The sequence below is a fragment of the Callithrix jacchus genome, chromosome 20, assembly GCF_049354715.1.
Source record: "Callithrix jacchus isolate 240 chromosome 20, calJac240_pri, whole genome shotgun sequence".
Lineage (NCBI taxonomy): Eukaryota > Metazoa > Chordata > Mammalia > Primates > Cebidae > Callithrix > Callithrix jacchus.
This window is the reverse complement of record NC_133521.1, coordinates 27,366,650-27,386,883: the sequence shown is the minus strand read 5'-3', so window position 1 is coordinate 27,386,883 and position 20,234 is coordinate 27,366,650. Positions and strand designations below refer to the sequence as shown.

General features: G+C 43.8%; 1 protein-coding gene across 10 annotated transcripts in view; it reads right to left on the bottom strand.

Annotated features, from left to right (window-relative positions):
• WWP2 (WW domain containing E3 ubiquitin protein ligase 2) overlaps positions 1–20,234 on the bottom strand; it is a 179,724-nt gene that overhangs the window by 137,946 nt on the left and 21,544 nt on the right. For 7 of the 10 annotated variants that reach the window (NM_001319872.1, XM_054248419.2, XM_035281558.3 and 4 more), the window contains 3 exon segments: positions 7,695–7,816; positions 8,158–8,305; positions 15,975–16,059. In NM_001319872.1, coding sequence (NP_001306801.1) covers positions 7,695–7,816; positions 8,158–8,305; positions 15,975–16,044 — 340 coding nt within the window. In that variant the 5' untranslated portion in view covers positions 16,045–16,059. 10 annotated transcript variants of the gene reach the window in all.

Here is a 20,234-nt window from a genome sequence, read left to right as displayed (position 1 = left end):
AAAGCTTTTTAAAATTTAAAGTGGAATTCATTTCAAGATACCTTTAAAATTAATTGAATTAATTTAGAAACATTCCATGTTCCCAGGTAGGCAGATTGAGTATGAAAATTCCCCATTAACTTTCTATATGACAGGACTCCATAAAATCTCAAGAGATTTTTTGATGGGGGCATGGAGAGTAGGAAAAGGGGATAATCTGACAAAATTGTTAAGATTCATCTAGTGATGTGATACATGCAAAAAAAAAGGCATGAAGACTTTGAAAAAAAGAGAAATTTAACTGACAGGCATTAAAACATAATTTTACAATAGCTCAGACATTGGAGAGGCTAATGAAACAATAAATGCAAAGTCCCTAACCAGGCCCAAGTTCACGTCTTTAACATATGCTGAAGCAACTCAAGTCACTGGGGAAATAGATAGATTATTCAATAAGTAGTGCTAAAGCAATCAGTTACATATTAGGGAAGAAAATAACTTCGATCCATACTCATACTGTGCACAAAAATAAATTCATTTGGATGCAGAATTACATGTGAAAAAATAAAACCATAAAGACCTAGGAAAAAACCTGATCTCAGAATGGGGAATGCCTTCCAAAGAATGAAAGAAAATGATGAAAACTTAAAGGGTGACAGATTGGACCACAAAAAGTTAAAAACATACAAAGTTTGAATGCAAATGACACTGGAAAAACATTTAAAAATGATAAGACAAAGAATAATAGCCTTAACATATAAAGAGTTCTTTCAACACCAAAAGAGAAAAATGCACACTTAGATATAAAAAAGAGCAAAGAACATTAATAGGGCAACAAATACTTTTTTAAAATCACTCAATATCCTTCAACAAATCACAGCTTTAAAAAGTAGGGTGGAGGCCACTCTGCCTGTGGAGTAGCCATTCTTTGTTCCTTCATTTTTCTTTTTTTTTTTTTTTTGAGATGGAGTCTTGCTCTGTCATCCAGGCTAGAGTGCAGTGGCACAATCTCAGCTCACTGCAACCTTCGCCTCCCAGGTTCAAGAGATTCCCCTGCCTCAGACTCCAAAGTAGCTGGGATTACAGGCACCTATCACCATGCCCAGCTAATTTTTGAATTTTTAGTAGAGATAGGTTCTCACCATATTGGCCAGGCTGGTCTTAAACTCTGGCCTCAGGTGATCCGCCTGCCTCGGCCTCCCAAAGTGCTGGGATTACAGACATGATCCAGTCTGTAATCCACTTCACCCAGCCTTCCTTTACTTTCTTAACAGATTTGCTTTCACTTAAAAAAAAAAAAGTAGGGTGGAAGTGGGGGGGCCTCAGAGATATAACAATCAATGAATGGATCTTCCCAAACCCAGGTTCAAGCAAACCAAATGTAAAACTGTAAAACGACATGTTTGAGACAAATGGTGAGACATGTTACCATTGCTAGGTGTGATAATGATATGGTAATTATGTAAGATAATGTTCTGTTTTTTGATGCAGAAGAATTAAAATAAAGAAAATGACCTGTTTTAATGAGATCCATGCTGAAGAATCTAGGATAAAATGTCAGGACGTCTAGAACATACTTTAAAATACCTCAGAAGTATTGAGAAGCCAGAAGATCAGAGCAAAAAAGTAAAAAACAAGAAAATAAAAATACTTCAGCCAAAAAGAAATAGGAAAAGCATACCTTTCATAATGTTAATAGCTATCAAATAGGACAAAAAAAAATTTTTTTTTTTTTAACAAATAATATCCAATACATGCCAAGGTACAAAAGGGACCAGTAATTTCTGCCACTGCTGATGGGAGGGTAAAGGTCTCATGAGTATCCTTTATTTGAAATGCCTGGGACTGGAAGGGTTTCAGATTTCAGATTTTTTCATATTTTAATGTATTTGCATATACATAATAAGATATCTTGGGCTGGGTATGGTGTCTTACATCTGTAATCCCAACACTTTGGGAGGCAGAGGTGGGTGGATCACCTGAGGTCACGAGTTTGAGACCAGCCTGGCCAACATAGTAAAACCCCATCTCTACTAAAAATACAAGAACTGCTGGGTGTGGTGGTGCATGCCTGTAATCCCAGCTACTCGGGAGGCTGAGACAGAAGAATCACTTGAACCCAGGAGACAGAGGTTGCAGTGAGCCAAGATCATACCACTGCACTCCAGCCTGGGTGACAGAGAGAGACTCCATCTTAAAAAAAATAAATAAGAAAAAGAAGTTATCTTGGGGATACAACTCAAGTCTAAACATAGAATTTATTTATGTTTCCTATGTATATAGGCTAATTTTATACAATTTTTGGTTTTTGTTTTTTGTTTTTTTTTGAGACAGAGTTCCGCTCTTGTTACTGAGGCTGGAGTGTGATGGCGCAATCTCGGCTCACCGCAACCTCTGCCTCCTGGGTTCAGGCAATTCTCCTGCCTCAGCCTCCTGAGTAGCTGGGATTACAGGCACACCCCACCATGCCCAGCTAATTTTTTGTATTTTTAGTAGAGACGGGGTTTCACCATGTTGACCAGGATGGTCTCGATCTCTTGACCTCATGATCCACCCGCCTCAGCCTCCGAAAGTGCTGGGATTACAGGCTTGAGCCACCGCACCCGGCCTTGTTTGTTTTTTTTTTTTGTTTGTTTGTTTTTTTGAGACCAAGTCTCTTTCTATTGCCCAGGCTGCAGTGCAGTGGCACAATCTCAGCTCACTGCAACCTCCACATTCTGGGGTCAAGCAATTCTCCTGCCTCAGCCTCCCAAGCAGCTGGGATTACAGGCACCTGCCACCATACCCAGCTAATTTTTGTATTTTTAGTAGAGACAGGGTTTCATCATGTTGGCCAAGCTGGTCTCCAACTCCTGACTTCAGGTGATCGGTGATCCACTTGCCTCAGCCTCCCAAAGTGCTAGGATTACAGGCGTGAAGCATTGCGCCCAGCCTATACCATACATATATATATGTATATATTCCCCCTCAGAGACAGAGTCTCACTCTGTCACTAAGCTGGAATGGAATACAGTGGCACAATCTTGGCTCACTGCAGCCTGTGCCTCCAGGTTCAAGTGATCCTCCTGCCTCAGCCTCCTGAGTAGCTAGGACTACAGGCACATGCCACCACACCTGGACAATTTTTTGTATTTTTAGTAGAGATGGGGTTTCACCATGTTTGCCAGGATGGTCTCAATTTTCCTCGTGATCCACCTGCCTCAGCCTCCCAAAGTGCTAGGATTACAGGCAAGAGCCACCGTGCCCAGCCCTACAATATTCTTAACAATTTTATGTATCAAAGTTTGTGTACACTTAACTATCAAAAAGGAAAGGTGTTAAGTGTAGAATTCTCCACTTGTGGTGTGTCAGCGCTCAAAAAGTGTCGGATGTTGGAGCATTTCCAATTCTGGATTTTCATTTTAGGGATGCTCAACCTGTAGAACTCTCTGGAGGGTAACCTAGCAACATGTGTCAAAAACCTTGTTAATGTTTAAACCTAGCGAGTCCACATTGAATAATGGATCCCAAATAAATTTTCAGCAGTGAGCACAAAGATTTATAATCTTGAAAGTTTCTCACAGCATTATTTACTACTGTAAAATATTGAAAACTACCCAAATGTTCAATCTTAAATTTTCACATAGCTGTATGACAGACTACTACCAGGCAGTCATCAAATTAAATTTCAGGAGAATCAGTAAAGCCATACTCTTACATTTTATGGAGAAATAGCTATGTAAATGGTATGGCAACTCTTCAATAAATTAAAAACAGTTGCCAGGCACAGTGGCACATGCCTATAGTCCCAGCTACTCAGGAGGCTGAGGCAAGATGACAAGGCCAGGAGATGAAGGCTGATATACACTGAGAGCAGCCAATTGCACTTCAGCCTTGGAAACACAACAAGACCCATCTTTAAAAAACTAAAATAGAATTAGAGTATGATCTGACAATCCCACATCTGGGTATACACCCAAAAGAACTAAAAGCACAGACTTGAATATTGCAAGAAAAAGATAGGCAGGGAAAAAAAAAATTAGGACAGGCACAGTGGCTCATGCCTGTAATCCTACCACTTTGGGAGGCCAAGGCAGGAGGATTATCTGAGTTCAGGAGTTCAAGACCAGCCTGACCAAAATGGTTAAATCCCGGCTCTACTAAAAATACAAAAAATTAGCTGGGTGCAGTGGAAGGCACCTGTAATCCCAGCTACTCGGGAGGCTGAGGCAGGAGAATCACTTGAACCTGGGAGACGGAGGTTGCAGTGAGTTTAGATCACGACACTGCACTCCAGCCTGGCAACAGAGCAAGACTTCCTCTCAAAAAAAAAATGAAAGCAGGGACTCAAAGAGGTATTTGTACACCCATGTTTATGGAAGCATTGATTCACCATAGCCAAATCGTGGAAACAAACCACGTGTCCACCAACAGATGAATAGAGAAGCATAATATCCCATACACTGAAATAGTATTCAGTCTGAAAAATTAAAAATCTGGCTGGTGTAGTGGCTCATGCCTGTAATCCCAGCACTTTGGGAGGCCGAGGCAGGCAGATTACCCGAGGTCAGGAGTTCAAGACCAGCCTAGTCAACATGGTGAAACCCTGTCTCTACTAAAAATACAAAAATTAGCCAAGCATGGTAGCATGCGCCTGCAGTCCTACCTACTCGAGAGGCCAAGGCAGAAGAATCGTGGAACAGGGGAGGCAGAGGTTGTGGTGAGCTGAGATCACGCCACTGCACTCCAGCCTGGGCAACAGAGCAAGACTCCATCTCAAAAAATATATATGTATGGGTACATTTTTAAAGAGAAAAAGTCATATTGCAAAATATTATGTTCATGTATAATCTCAATTTCGTTTCACTGATGTCATAAACATCAATATATGTCTACAAACATGATAAAAAGCTCGTCAGAACAAGGACCTGAGGGGAAAAAATTATTTAAAAGATTAAATTAAAAAGCTCAAAAATGTAGACATCAAAATGTTAACAATAGTCAAGTGTAGTGGTGCCTGCCTGTGGTTCCAGCTACTCAGGAGGCTGAGGCAGAAGGATGGCTCTAGGCTAGGAGCTTGAGGCTACAGTGAGCTGTGATAATGCCTATAAATAGCCACTACACTCCAGCCTGGGCAACATAGCAAGATCCCATCTCAATTTAAAAATTAATTAAATGGTCAGATGCAGTGGCTCACACCTGTAATCCTAGTACTTTGAAGGACAAGACAGATGAATCACTTGAGCTCAGGAGTTCCAAACCATCCTGGCAACATAGTGAAACCGACTCTCTACTAAAAATATTAAATACAGCCAGGCCGTGGTGGCATGTGTCTGTGGTCCCAGCTACTAGGGGTGGGGGCTGAAGTGGGAGGATCACTTGAGCCCAGGAGCAGAGGCTGTGGTCAGCCGAGATCACACCACTTCACTCCAGCATGAGTAGCAAAGTAAGAAACCTGTCTCAAAACAAATAAATAAATACAAATCAAAATTAATTAATTAGGCCAGGCGAGGTGGCTCACACCTGTAATCCCAGCACTTTGGGAGACCGAGGGGGGTGGATCACAAGGTCAAGAGATGGAGACCATCCTGGTCAACATGGTGAAACCCTGTCTCTACTAAAAATACAAAAAATTATCTGGGCATGGTGGCACATGCCTGTAATCCCAGCTACTCGGGAGGCTGAGGCAGGAGAATTGCCTGAACCCAGGAGGCGGAGGTTGTGGTGAGCTGAGATCGTGCCATTGCACTCCAGCCTGGGTAACAACAGCGAAACTCCATCTCAAAAATAATAATAATAATAATTAATTAAAGTAATTTTTTTTTTTTTTTTGGAGGCTAAGTCTTGCTCTGTCACAAGGCTAGAATGCAACGGCACGATCTCGGCTTACTGCAATCTCCACCTCCTGGGTTCAAGTGATTCTCCTGTCTCAGCCACCTGAGTAGCTTGGATTAGAGGCACCCACCACCATCCCCAGCTAATTTTTGTATTTTTTTTAGTAGAGATGGGGTTTCGCTACGTTGGCCAGGCTGGTCACAAAATCCTAACCTCAGGTGATCCACTACCTCAGCCTCCCAAAGTATTGGGATTACAGGCGTGAGCCACCCTGCCCAGTAGTAAAATTGCTTTTAAAAAAACATTAACAATAACTATCAGGCCAGGTGCAGTGGCTCACACCTGCAATCCCAGCACTTTGGGAAGTCGAGGCAGGTGGATCACCTGAGGTCAGGAGTTCGAGAGCAGTCTGGCCAACATGGTGAAACCTCACCTCTACTAAAACTACAAAATTAGCTGGGTGTGGTGGCATGTATGTGTAATCCCAGCTACTTGGGAGGCTGAGGCAGGAGGATCACTTGAACCTGGGAGGTGGAGGTTGCAGTGAGCCAAGATCATGCCACTGCACTCCAGCATGGGCAACAGAGTAAGACTCCATCAAAAAAAAAAAGGGAAAGAAAAAACAACTATCACTGGGTGCCGTGCTCTACAGGGAAATTTTATTTTATTTTGTTTTATTTGTGTATCTGTGCTTTTCCATAGTTTACAGTCTCTATAATAACTTTTGCTAGTCAAAAGCAAAAGTATACTGGCTGGGCAAATGAAGAAGAAAAAAGGACGCTCATGCTGGTTGCTGCATCCTAATGTGAGGCTATCCTCAAGTATATTTCCCAAGTATCGCAATAAATAGAATTTTCCCTTATGATCAAATTACAAAAGGCTGGCTAGTGTTCAGGAAAATAAACACCAACTCAGAAGACAAAGCAATCAGGGAGTTCTCTGCAGGATTAAAAGGAGGCGCATCTCTGGTCTTCAACAATTCCTCAGGCCAAAGTGGGTTCAGCACATCTCTATGTACCCAGCAGAAAGGAAAAGACTAGAGGAGGCTCAAAGACCTTTCAAGTGGCCCATCGCTTAAAAGGACAGGCTTGGAAAGAAAAGAAAGACTCTTAAATCAATGCAACACGCTCACTGGGACTCAACGCTCCCCACCCCCGCCACTCTCTTAAGCTACATCCACTTTCAGAAAATACTTTGTAGACATCGAGAGAAAAAGGAGCCTTTCTTTCCATGCCATTCATTCGCCACATATGGTACCGCTCTGAATAGAGTCTTTATGAAGGAGGGTCCAAAACCACAGCCATGGGCCATGCCACTGACCACAAACAGCAATAAATAGATGAGGATTTATACGTCCATGATGTACAGGCATGCTGGCTAATTCAGACGGCGTTTCCATCACATTCCAACGTCCAGTAAATGTTTACTGAATGCCGAGTAAGCACAGGGCACTACTTGTAACACTGTCCCAAACAGACACACACGTGCACACACACACACACACATGCACATACACACACATGCACACAGCTCCTTTGTTCTGTTTTAGGGTTCAGGCTAGAAAAGCAATGATTTAGGTTAGAGGCATTTGACAGTTTCATTCAACATATTACACATCTCCCGCATTGGGAAGAGGAGCAGAAAGTTTCCAGTCCCTAAGGAAGGATCAAGGGTAACACACCACTGCATCCCACTAATAGAGGACCTGGGCAAAGAGAGCTAAACTCTGCAAGGAGGTAGAGAGGAGTCCTCAGCCTTCCTAAAACTCCAAAGACGGCATCCAAGGAGAACAGAGGTACCACAGCCCCTAGTCCTGGGGAAATCTCCAGCATCAGGTTCATCTGCCAGGTCCTCCCATCCCCACCAATGAATCACGTCGGCATCCCATTCATCATACATACTTTTGCCCCCATTGTTCTTCAAGACATTGGAGAGGTTGACAGACGCGGTGCCTAGCAGTTCATTTCTCAAGGTATGGCAGCTCCAGACCTTTAAATCCAAATGACTCTGGGCCGTGACATTCCTGGGAAACAGATACCTGATTCACTACATCCAAGCAATCATTCCTATAACTTAGAAGAAAACAGTTAAACTAAACTGCTGACATCTTGGGGAGGGGGAATCAAAACAGACAGATACCCACATATATCCCTGCCCCCCTCAAAGCTGACCCTGTAACCCTCTAGCTAATAATGAACGCTCTATGAGCTCAATGGTGTAGGAACACCTAAAGAGAGGCATCTTGGGTACCACAGGCAGAAAAAGTCAGAGGTACCGCAGGGAATCTGTACCTCCCACAACCCCCTCGGAGCACCCTCTCTCTTTCCCCCATCTTACTGCCCGCAAAAAGAAGCTTTTGCTTACAAAATGATGATCTCATTCCAGAGCAGCTCAGAGCTCCCAATGCGCTTCCCAGTCTTCTTGGTCTCGCTAGGGAGTCCATCCACTGCCACCTCCACGTAGGAGTTAATTCGAGGTTGACGATTATGCACCTTGGGCTTTGCAGACACCACTGGGTGAGAAAGAACGAAAAAGTCGAAGATGAGTCCCAGGGCTCCCAGATGCCCCCCTGTGGCAGATGTTCCAGCTCTTTTTCATTGTTTCTTTAAAAAAATAAATCAGTAACTTTTGTTTTGTCTTGATTTTAAAAACTTTTTAAAGAAAGGTGAGTACACACACACAAAACAATATGAAATATAAGAAAAAAAATCATCCCTAACCTGAAACCACTGGGATAACCGCCGGTGACCATCATTACCAATTTATCATTGGGAAATTGCCTTCTAGATTTTCATCTTTTATTTCTTCAATTGTTTAAAAGTTCTTCACCCCCATAAGTCAATCTTAAACGACTATAATACAAGCCCATATTCTTTCACTTTTGAATAGACTTCTTGCAATTATTCACTCTGGGGAAATTATTGTGAAAGTATACATCCGCATGCCTTTCTTGAGTATTCCTCCAAAGGACATGAACATTTTTAATTTTTTTTTTTTTTTTTTGAGACGGAGTTTCGATCTTGTTACCCAGGGTAGAGTGCAATGGCGCGATCTCTGCCTCCTGGGCTCAAGCAATTCTCCTGCCTCAGCCTCCCGAGTAGCTGAGACTACAGGCGTGCACCACCATGCCCAGCTAATTTTTGTATTTTTAGTAGAGACAGAGTTTCTCCTTGTTGATCAGGATGGTCTCGATCTCTTGACCTCATGATCCACCCGCCTCAGCCTCCCAAAGTGCTGGGATTATAGGCGTGAGCCACCGCGCCCAGCCGACATGAACATTTTTTAAAGTTCTTAAAACTGCCCATTCCTTTCCAAGAAAGGTAAACCCATGGAGCCCCCACCATCAGGGCTACACCAGAGTATATTCAATTTACCAGAGGGCTACACTTTTTCACTTTTACAAATCACATGAGTTAAAAACACATAGTGTAGGCCAGGGGCGGTGGCTCATGCCTGTAATCCTAGCACTTTGGGAGGCCAAGGCTGGCAGATTGCCTGAGCAATGGTGAAACCTCATGTCTACTAAAATACAAAAAATTAGATGGGCATGGGCACCTGTAGTTCCAGCTACTCGGGAGACTGAGACAGGAGAATCACTTGAATCTGGCAGGCTAAGGTTGCAGTGAGCCGAGCTCATGGCACTGCACTCCAGCTTAGGCGACAGAGTGAGACTCCGTCTTCAAAAAAAAAAAAAGCAAACAAACAAAACAAAACACATAGTGAGATAATAGCTAAGGCTGGGCATGGTAACTCATGCCTGGAATCCCAGCATTTTGGGAGGCCAAGGCAGGAGGACTCCTTCAACCCAGGAGTTCAAGAGTTTTAAGAACAGCCTGGGAACATAGCAAGACCCCGTATCTAATAAATAAATAAATATTATATATATGTAAGACAGAGTTTCGCTCTCATTGCCAAGGCTGGAGTATAATGGCGCGATCTTGGCTCACTGCAGCCTCCCGCTCCTGGGTTCAAGTGATTCTCCTGCCTCAGCCTTCGGGCCGGGATTACAGGTGCATGCCACCACACCCGGCTAATTTTTATATTTTTAGTAGAGACGGGGTTTTACCATGTTGGCCAGGCTGGTCTCAAACTCCTGACCTCAGGTGATCCACCTGCCTCAGCCTCTCAAAGTGCTGAGATTACAGGCGTGAGCTACCATGCATGGCCAATTTATAAATTTTAATTGCAATAAAAATAATATTTAAGATTTTATGAGTACTTACTAAAGACACTCTGCCATGTGCATACATTTTCTAACTGAATTCTCACAACAAACCCATGAGGCAGGGAATACATTATCACCCCATCTTACCCAGAAGAAAACAGGCTTGAGAGGCGAGGTCATTGCCCCAGGCTATATAGCCAGGGAGCCACAAGCCAGACTGTGCACCTAGCCAGCCTGATTCCACACCATGCTGCATATCATTATTGAACTTTACTTATTTGTTCTATTGTTGCTCTGTGGAATATTAGATTTAATTTATCTAATGTGAAATATTAAGAAGATTATCTTTATTTCCATTAAAAGTTACAAATTGGCTGGGCATGGTGGCTCACGCCTGTAATCCCAGCACTTTGGAGGGCCGAGGTGGGCCGCTGAGGTTGAATATTTTTTCCATGTGTCGTTAGCCATCTATGTTTCTACTTCTGCTCATAGCCCTCATGTGGCAACAATTCTGATACTCATTTGGGACCAGCAAACCAAAGACTGACTCACGGAGCACAGAGCTTAGCAAGCATCATGATGAGGAGCTAGATAGGCATCCTAGTGTACATCACCCAAGGTGGAAACACCAGGTCGCCAGGGTGAAACACATCTAGACATCTCCCATCCTGCCCCAAATCAGAGATACAACTGATGCTCCCTTGCCCATGATGGCAAGACTATGCTAGCCTGAGCTTCCCTGTTTGAGTATAAGCAAATCTCTCCCTTCCAGACTCTTCGCAAAGGTGACAGTCCTACAGTGGTGTCTACAACTCAGCAAAGGCCAAATTCACCTTCAGATTTTTTATAGCAGTAACTGTCTTCTCCAGGCCCCAAAGGAACAGAAGGGAGGAAGTCAAGAGATTTTTAAAAATCAGCTGTGGCTAAGATTCAGAAGCGACAAGGGGACAGTACTAGGAATAAAATTTTGTGATACTGAGGCATGGCCCAGGGTAGAAAAATGAGGCGCAGTGATTAACGCACGGACCAAGGTTAACTGAGGCCACCTGGTGGTAAGAGCATGGATCTACATGCCTTTAAAAAATGGAGACTACAAATGGTGCACGACTTAGGGCGTTTGACTTTACAATGGTGGGAAAGGATATGCATTCAGTAAAAAACCGCACTTTAAATTTTGGATTTTGGTCTTTTTGCCGAATAGTCACATGCAGTACTCTGGGTAGAGGCAGTGAGCCCAAGCCCCAGTCAGCCACGTGATCATGGGGCAAACAACTGATACTCGGCCATATCCTGCTTTTCCAGATCATCTCACCTAGCTGCAGGTTATGGAAGTGTCCTCGGCTAATTCAGGTATCCTTAGCACATTTAGGGTAGGCTAGGCTGGGCTATGACACTCGGCAGGTTAGGAGTGTCAGATGCATTCTCAACTTGCAATATTTTCAACTTAGGATGGATTTTTCAAGATGTAACCCCACTGTAAGTTAAGGAGTCTCTGTGCTCATACACATGCACATTTTTTCCTGAAACTCTGAGAGTAAGCTGTAGACGTTGTGCCCCTTTACTCCTAAACACTTCTGGGTATATTTCCCAACAAACACATTTTCTAACATAACCAATAGCACAATGATCAAAATCAGGACATTTAATGTTTTATAATACTAAGATCTAATCTACAGACTTTATTCACGCTTTGCCAATTGTCCTATCAATGCCCATCATAGCAAAAAAAAAAAAAAAGCAAGAGAGCAAAGGAGCAAGAAAGAAGGAAAGAAACAAAGATTTGTTCTGGTGTGGGTCCCCAACTAGGATCGTGTATGTGGCATTTAGTATTCTTTTTTTTTATTTACTTTTTTTTTTTAAAGATGGGGTTCCACCATACTAGTCAGGCTGGTCTCGAACTCCTGACCTCAGATGATCCACCCACCTCAGCCTCCCAACGTGCTGGGATTAGAGGCGTGAGCCACCGCGCCCAGCTAGTATTCTTATTTTGAAGCCGAGTAATCCCAGCTCTTTGGGAGGCTGAGAATCACTTGAGGCCAGGAGTTTGAGACCCACCCAGGCAACATAACAAAACCCTGTCTCTACTAAAAATACAAAAATTAGCTGGGCATGGTGGGGCAACACAGTAGTCCCAGCTACACAGGAGGCTGAGGCACAAGAATTGCTTGAACCCGAGAGGTGGAGGTTGCAGTGAGCTGAGATTGCACCACTGCACTCCAGCCTGGGCAATGGAGCAAGAGTCTGTCTCAAAAAAAAAAAAAAGTTGACATAAAACAATAAATACTGTATACTCTTCACCAATTGTTATCATTTTGCCGCATCTGCTTTCTGTTGGTATGTGTGTGTGTGTATGTGTGTGTGTGTCTACAGCATCACTACCCAAGAGAACTTCTGTGATGAAGAAATATTCCACACCTGTGCTGTCCAATACCCTCCCATGAGACACATGTGGCTACTGACACTTGAAATATGGCTAGTGCAAATAGGATACAATTCTTAAATGTCAGATAATTTTAATGAAGTGTAAATAGTTCTATGTGACTACAGTGACTATTCTATTAGACACCACAGGTTATAGATAAATGTCATCTATGTCTCCATGTATGTATGTGTGTGTGTATATATCCACACTTTTTTTCTTGGTAAACCATTTCAAAGTAGGTTGTAGACAGGCTGGAGTACAGTGACACAATCACAGCTCACTGCAGCCTCCATCTCCTCGTCTGAAGTGATCCTCCCACCTCATCTTCCAGAGTAGCTGGGACTACCAGCATGCACTACCATGCCTGGCTAACTTTTTACTTTCTTTGTAGAGACAGGGTTTCGCCCCAGTGGCCAGGCTGATCTCAAACTCCTGGGCTCAAGGAATCTGCCTGGCCTCAAGTGATCCACCCGCCAGAGCTTGCCAAAGCGTTGGGATTACAAACATGAGCCACTGCCCAGTCCCCACACATATTTTTAAAGCCATTTTCCCCCAATTCAGTATCTAATCAATAAATGCAAATTGCCTGTGGCTACTATCTCCTTAATCCTTTAAAGTCTAGAATGTCCTCCCTTCTTTTCCATGGCAATGACTTTTGTTTAACTTTAGTTTTTTTCTTGTATGTATAATCCTAGCAGCTTTGCCAAGGTGACAATCATTTTTAAAGACTTTCACCGGCTGTTTTATAGAATGCACCAAATTCTACATTTATCTGATTGTGAAACTGCCTTTGCAAAACTATGACAGAGAAGTCCAACACAGTTGACTCCATCTTACTCCTGATGTCCAAGCTGTCCTTGGTCATTCATTCCTGGGCATGGGCCAAGCTTATTTTGAGAGAAATTTATAGTTTTATCTTTTTTTTTTTTTTTTGAGACAGGGTCTCCCTCTGCCGGCTAGGTTGCAATGTGGTGGTGTGATCTGGTCTCACTACAGCCTCCACCTCTGGGGCTCAAGTGATCCTCCCACCTCAGCCTCCCAAGCAGCTGGGACTACAGGTGTGAACCACCAGGTCTGGCTCATATTTGCATTTTTTGTAATGATGGTATTTACACGTTGCCCAGGCTAGTCTCAAACTTTGAGCATGAGCTCAAAGCAATCCATCCACCTCAGCCTCCCCAAGCGATGGGATTATAGCCATGAGCCACTACACCCAGCCTATAGTTTAATCTTAAAGCAAGGATAGCTGGGCATGGTGGCTCACACCTATAATCCCAGCACTTTGGGAGGCTGAGGTGGGTGGATCCCTTGAGGCTAGGAGTTTGAAACCAGCCTTGCCAACTTGGTGAAACCTCATCTCTACTAAAAATACAAAACTTAGCCAGGTGTGGTGGTGCACACCTATAGTCCCAGCTACTCAGGAGGCTGAGGCAGAAGAATCGTTTGAACCTGGGAAGCAGAGGTTACAGTGAGCCGAGATCATGCCACTGCACTTCAGCCTGGACGACAGAACAAGACTCCGTCTCAAAAACAAACAAAAAAGATTAGTCGGGCATGGTGGCACACACCTGTAATCTCAGCTACTTGGGAAGTTAAGACAGTAGAATCACTTGAACCCAGGAGGCGGAAGTCACCGTGAGCCAAGATGGCACCACTGTACTCCAGCCTGGGCGACAGGGGGAGACTCTGTCTCAAAATATAATAATAAAATTAAAAAGTAAGAATTTTGAACTACCTGAGTATATTATATAAATAACATTTGCATTTCAAAAATACTCATGAAAAATATTCTCAAGAGATACAATTTTGCCTCCGGAGGACCAGGCTGAGGGGCCTGAGCTCAGATACTGAGAGCTACTCTCCCATGTGTGACGACTGCAGAGCTATGGAACCTCAAGCAACATCCTTTCATTCAGGCACTATTTACTGGCGGCCCAGTATGTGTCAGGCACTGACTGTTCTAGTGGCCGGGGTAGTTCACAGTGACCAGAGCAGACAAAAATCTCTGTTACTGTGGATCGTACATTCTATTGAAGGAGAGGAACTAATGACATAAATTAAATAGTGACAAGGGCTGAGAAGAAAATATAAAGAAAGGAGGAAAATAGATGTGATGAAGTCAAGGAGGAAGGTGGCCTTGGATCAGGGGATCAGAAAGAGGGCAGCTTTCAAGAAAAGGCCTAAAGATGTAAGGAAGTGAAAAGCATTCCACTCAGCAGGAACAGCAAGTGTGAAGGCCCAGAGGCAGACGCCTGCCCAGTGTATTCACTGAAGAGCAAGGAGGCTGAGGCAGAGTAAATGTAAACCAGCAACAGGAGATAAGAAATGTGGGATAGGGAAGGGTCATTCCACATGGAAGCTTTGACTTGTACTGTGAAATGGAGCACCCTTGAATGGTTTGAGCAGAGGAGTTACCATCACAGCTCATTGCAGCCTCATACTTCTGGGCTCAAGCAATTCTCCCACCTCAGCCTCCGATTTTTTGTAGAGACAGAGGTCTCACTCTGTTGCTCAGGCTGGTCTCAAACTCCTGGGCTCCAGTGATCCTCCTGCCTTGGCCTCCCAAAGTGCTGGTATTACAGGCATGAGCCACCTCACCTGGCCCCAGTTTACATTTTAACAAGATCACTGGCTGCTGTGTGACCGAAGGACAAAGTGCAGAAGCAGAGAGACAAGACAGGAGGCGAACTCCTTAACCCAAGGCGGAGACAGTGGTGGCCTGGACTAGGCTGGGACCTAGGGGTGGTGAGAAGTGGCTGAATTTTTAGTGACACATTTTGAAGATTGAGTCAACCAGATATGCTGATGGGTTAGATACAGCTGTGAGGAAAAAAACACCCAGGAGCTCAGCTATAGACAGGCTAAATTTCAGATGTTTACTAAATATTCAAGTGAAGGTAAAAAGCTGGCTACTGGATATAAATTAGGAGTTCAGAGGAAAAGCCCACAGGAGCGATCTCCTATTGGTGGCATTTAAAGCCATGAGTTTGAATGAAACACCGAGGGAGTGAGTACAGGTAGCAATGAGCCTGGGGCATGAAGAGAGCACCATTTTATTTTATTCAGTTTTTATTTTATTTTGTTTTGTTTTAGAGAAAGGGTCTCTCCTCTAGCCCAGGCTGGAGTGCAGTGGTGCGATCATGGCTCAGTGCAGCCTCAAACTCCCACGCCCAAGTGATCCTCCCACTTCAATCTCTTCAATAGCTAGGACCAGCTTGTATACACCACGATGCCTGGCTAATTATTTTATGTTTTGTAGATAAAGGGTTTCTCTGTGTTTCCCAGGCTGGTCTTGAACTTCTGGGCTTAAGGGATCCTCCTGCCTCAGCCTCCCAAAGTGCTAAATTACAGGCATAAGCCTCTGCACCTGGGCTGAAATCGCCATTTTAGACAATTTTAGTCAAAAATGCCTTATTTTCCTGCTCCTTTCTTTCTTCTTCAAGAGTCCCAGCTACAATATGACAATCCTATGAGAATAAACAGTTACATTCATAAGCTATTTCACAAAATGTCGTTCTCCAGACAAAGGTGTGGTTAGATTTCCCCTCTTCCATAGCCATAGACAGGATAAAGACTTCACACAGTGCCACTCACCTTTCAAAGTGAGCTGAGACTTCTCAAAAGGCAGGGCCACTCCTGCCCGGCTGGAGCTGGCAGATGCCATATCATCACCGTGAAGCTGTAAGACAAACAGAAAAGAGAGTTTAGAGAATATCTGATAAGAAAACTGAGGAGCTGAACTCAATTTTAATATTTAAGCTTAAACAGAGGCAAGAAAATATAAATATCCAAGGAACTGCAACCAGGCTATAGTTTGTTTTATAATGTACTTATTGAATCTGGATAGGTCTTAGGATAGATTAGAAAGGACATAGAACTGTTATAGCAAAGTCTAGAGGAAGGAGAGTCTAATAAGACATCTTCAAAAAGAACATCACAGATTAACAATAGAAAGGGCTGGGCGCGGTGGCTCACGCCTATAATCCTAGCACTTTGGGAGGTCAAGGTGAGTGGATCACCTGAGAGGTCAGGAGTTCAAGATCAGCCTGGCCATCAAGGTGAAACCCCTTCTTATTAAAAAAAAAAAAAAAATAGAAAGGGCTGGGTGCAGTGGCTCACGTCTGTAATCCTAGCACTTTGGGAGGCCAAGGTGGGCAGATCACAAGGTGACAAGATTGAGACCATCCTGGCCAACATGGTGAAACCCCGTCTCAACTAAAAATACAAAAATTAGCTGGGCGTGGTGGTGCATGCCTGTAGTCCCAGGTACTCAGGAGGCTGAGGCAGAAGAATCGCTTGAACCCAGGAGGCAGAGGTTGTAGTGAGCAGAGATTGCACCATTGCACTCCAGCCCAGTAACAGAGCGAGACTCCGTCTCAACAACAACAACAAAACAACAAAGAGACCGCTAATCTAGGGTCTACATGTGGAAGAAGTTTTCTGCGAAAACCTAAAGGAGGGTCTCTGGCCAAATGAGTGGAATTTGACCATTTGACCATAATCCTTGCTAAAGTATAATGCTAAAGAAATAAATTAGGGAAAACAAAAAGACAACTAATAGAATTCTTTAAATGGGTAGGCCAGGTACGGTGGCTCACATCTGTAATCCCAGCACTTTGGGAGGCCAGGGTGGGTGGATCACCTGAGGTCAGGAGTTGGAGACCAACCTGGCCGTAATGATGAAACCCCATCTCAACTAAAATATAAAAAATCTGTTGGGTGTGGTGGCGGGTGCCTGAATTGCAGCTACTCAGGAGTCTGAGGCAGAAGAATTGCTTAAACCAGGAAGGCGGAGGTTGCAGTGAGCTGGAGATCACGCCACTGCACTTCAGCCTGGGCAACAAAGTAAAATTGTCTCAAAAAAAAAAAAAAAATCTTTAAATGGGTAAAAGATCTGAACATTTGTCCAAAGAAGATACCCAAATGACTAACTGCCACACAAAACAATGTGCAGCATCATTTGCCATCAGGTGTCCCTATCACTCCATCTTGCCTAGAAGCAAGTCTATCTTATACGTTGAATCAATCTTTTTCTTGTTTGTGATTTTGGAACATCATCATTTATCATTTGAAAAATATTGGTTCAGTGAGTTATGCAGATTTTCCAAATGTTGACACATTTCATTATGCAATATCCAAAAATCACATTGGTGAATGTCACCACTCATCTCCTCAGTCAGGTCTTTAGGCACTGGGAAGCCACTGAGCTCTGGGAAGTAGATATAAACATTCCAAAAGTCTAATTTTCACTTGAAAATTCATATTTACTCCCCTTCCTCCCTCCTTCCATCATCTCTGCTACTTTGCCTTTTCTGTTTTTTAGACAGAGTCTCACTCCATCACCCAAGCTAGATGGATGCAGTACCAAGATCTCACCTCACTGCAACCTCCACCCCCCAGATTCAAGTGATTCTTGTGCCTCAGCCTTTTGAGTAGCTAGAATTAGAGGCACCAACCACCACACCTGGCTAACTTTTGTATTTTTAGTAGAGATGGGGTTTGGCCATGTTGGCCACGCTGGTCTCGAACTCCTGACCTCAAGTGATCTACACACCTCGACCTCTCAAAGTGCTGGAATTACAGGTGTGAGCCAGCGCACTCGGCCACTTTTTTTTTTAAAAAAGGAAAAACCCAAAAGCCTCATATTTTATCATTGGTAACAAATACTGCGTTGTTTTCCTTGAAGTGTCGGGCTCACTTCATTCGTTTTCAAGAAAAGTCTTGCCAAATACACAAATCTAGTAACACATTTGTCTGTTAGTTGTTTAAGTAAAAATGGTACTTCACCCAAAAAGCAATTAATTTAGCTCTCAATTCAAACAACCGTGCTTCCTCCCAACACACGATTATACTTCAACAGGCAGCAGAAGGGCTTTTGGAGGACTGCCCACTTCAGCACACAGAATATTAAAAGACGTGCTCAGGAGTCAAGACTTCATAAAATTAATGAATTTTACCATTTCATCAAGGACATTCTTAGGTGAACCTGACTTTTTCTTTCCTTGATACTGAGAGTGTGTGGTGAAGAATACCATGACCACAGCAACACCCCAATTCATGCTAGCACCAACTGCTTTACTCACCTTTGCTTCTGGACCATTGGTACAAATGGGAGCACAGTGACAAGGCAAAGTGTTCATTCATTATGAAAACAGTTTTGGCTGGGAAAGGTGGGTCACGCCTGTAATCCCAGCATTTTGGGAGGCCGAGGTGTCCCAAGTTATCCTTCTGCCGCAGCCTCCCAAAGTGCTGGGATTACAAGCATGAGCCACCAAGCCTGGCCAAAATTCCTGTTCTATTCAATATTATTAATACCTTCTATCATTCAATTTGCATGTGTACGAGCACTCTTCGAGACCAGCCTGGACAACATGGTGAAATCCCATCTCTACTAAAAATACAAAAATTAGTTGGGTGTGGTGGCGGGTACCTGTAATCTCAGCTACTCAGGAGGCTTAGGCAGGAGAATTGCTGGAACCTGGGAGGCGGAGGTTGCAGTGAGCCGAGATTGCGACATTGTACTCCAGCCTGGGTGACAACAGCAAGACTCTGTCTCACAAATATATAAATATATATAGTTTCAACCTTGCAAAACCCTAAAAGAGTCTGGGAGGCCTCCGGATGTCTAAGGACCACACTTGAGAACTGCTCCCAGGCCTGGCACGGTGGCTCACCCCTGTAATCCCAGCCCTTTGGGAGGCCGACGTGCGTGGATCACGGGATCAAGAGATGGATACCATCCTGGCCAACATAGTGAAACCCTGTCTCTATTTAGAAAAAAAAAAAGAGAGAGAGAGAACTGTTCCTGTTAAATTCTTATGCTTTTGTGTCTTACGTACTTTAGAGATGGTATCTCACTCTGTCACCCGGCTGGAGTGCAGTGGCAGAATCATGCTTACTGCAGCCTTGAACTCCTACACTCGAGCGATCCTCTCACTCTGGCCTCCTGAATAACTGAGTAGCTGGGACTACAGATGTGCCACCACAACTCCACCATTTTTTCATTGTTGTTGTAGACACAGATTCTCGCTATGTTGCCCAGACTAGTCTCCAACTCTTGGCTTCAGCCTATCCTTCTGCCGCAGCCTCCCAAAGTGCTGGGATTATAAGCATGAGCCACCAAGCCTGGCCAAAAGTCCTGTCCTATTCAACATCATTAATACCTTCTGTCATTCTATTTGTATGTTTCCTCTCTCCCTGACTTCCCATTTTCTTTTTTGTACTTCAGTATTATTATTATTAGAGGTACTATTTAGACTGTATTGCCCAGGCTAGAGGGCAGTGGCTATTCACAGGCACAATCATGGCTCACTGCAGCCTCAAACTTCTGCACTCAAAGGATACACCTGCCTCAGCCTCCTGAATAGCTGGAAATACAGGCTCATACCACCAAGCCCAGTGCCTAACGTCTTAAGGAGCTGTTGAGCTTTAAGAAGTGGTTATTGCCGGGCGCAGTGGCTCAAGCCTGTAATCCCAGCACTTTGGGAGGCTGAGGCGGGTGGATCACGAGGTCAACAGATCAAGACCATCCTGGTCAACATGGTGAAACCCCGTCTCTACTAAAAATACAAAAAATTAGCTGGGCATGGTGGCGCATGCCTGTAATCCCAGCTACTCAGGAGGCTGAGGCAGGAGAATTGCCTGAACCCAGGAGGTGGGGGTTACGGTGAGCCGAGATCGCGCCATTGCACTCCAGCCTGGGTAATAAGAGGGAAACTCCATCTCAAAAAAAAAAAAAGAAGTGGTTATTGCATTGATTAGGAGAAAAAAGAAAAAAACTAACCATATTACTGTAAAAACCAAAGCCCTTGGCCGGGTACAGTGGCTCACACCTGTAATCCTAACACTTTGGGA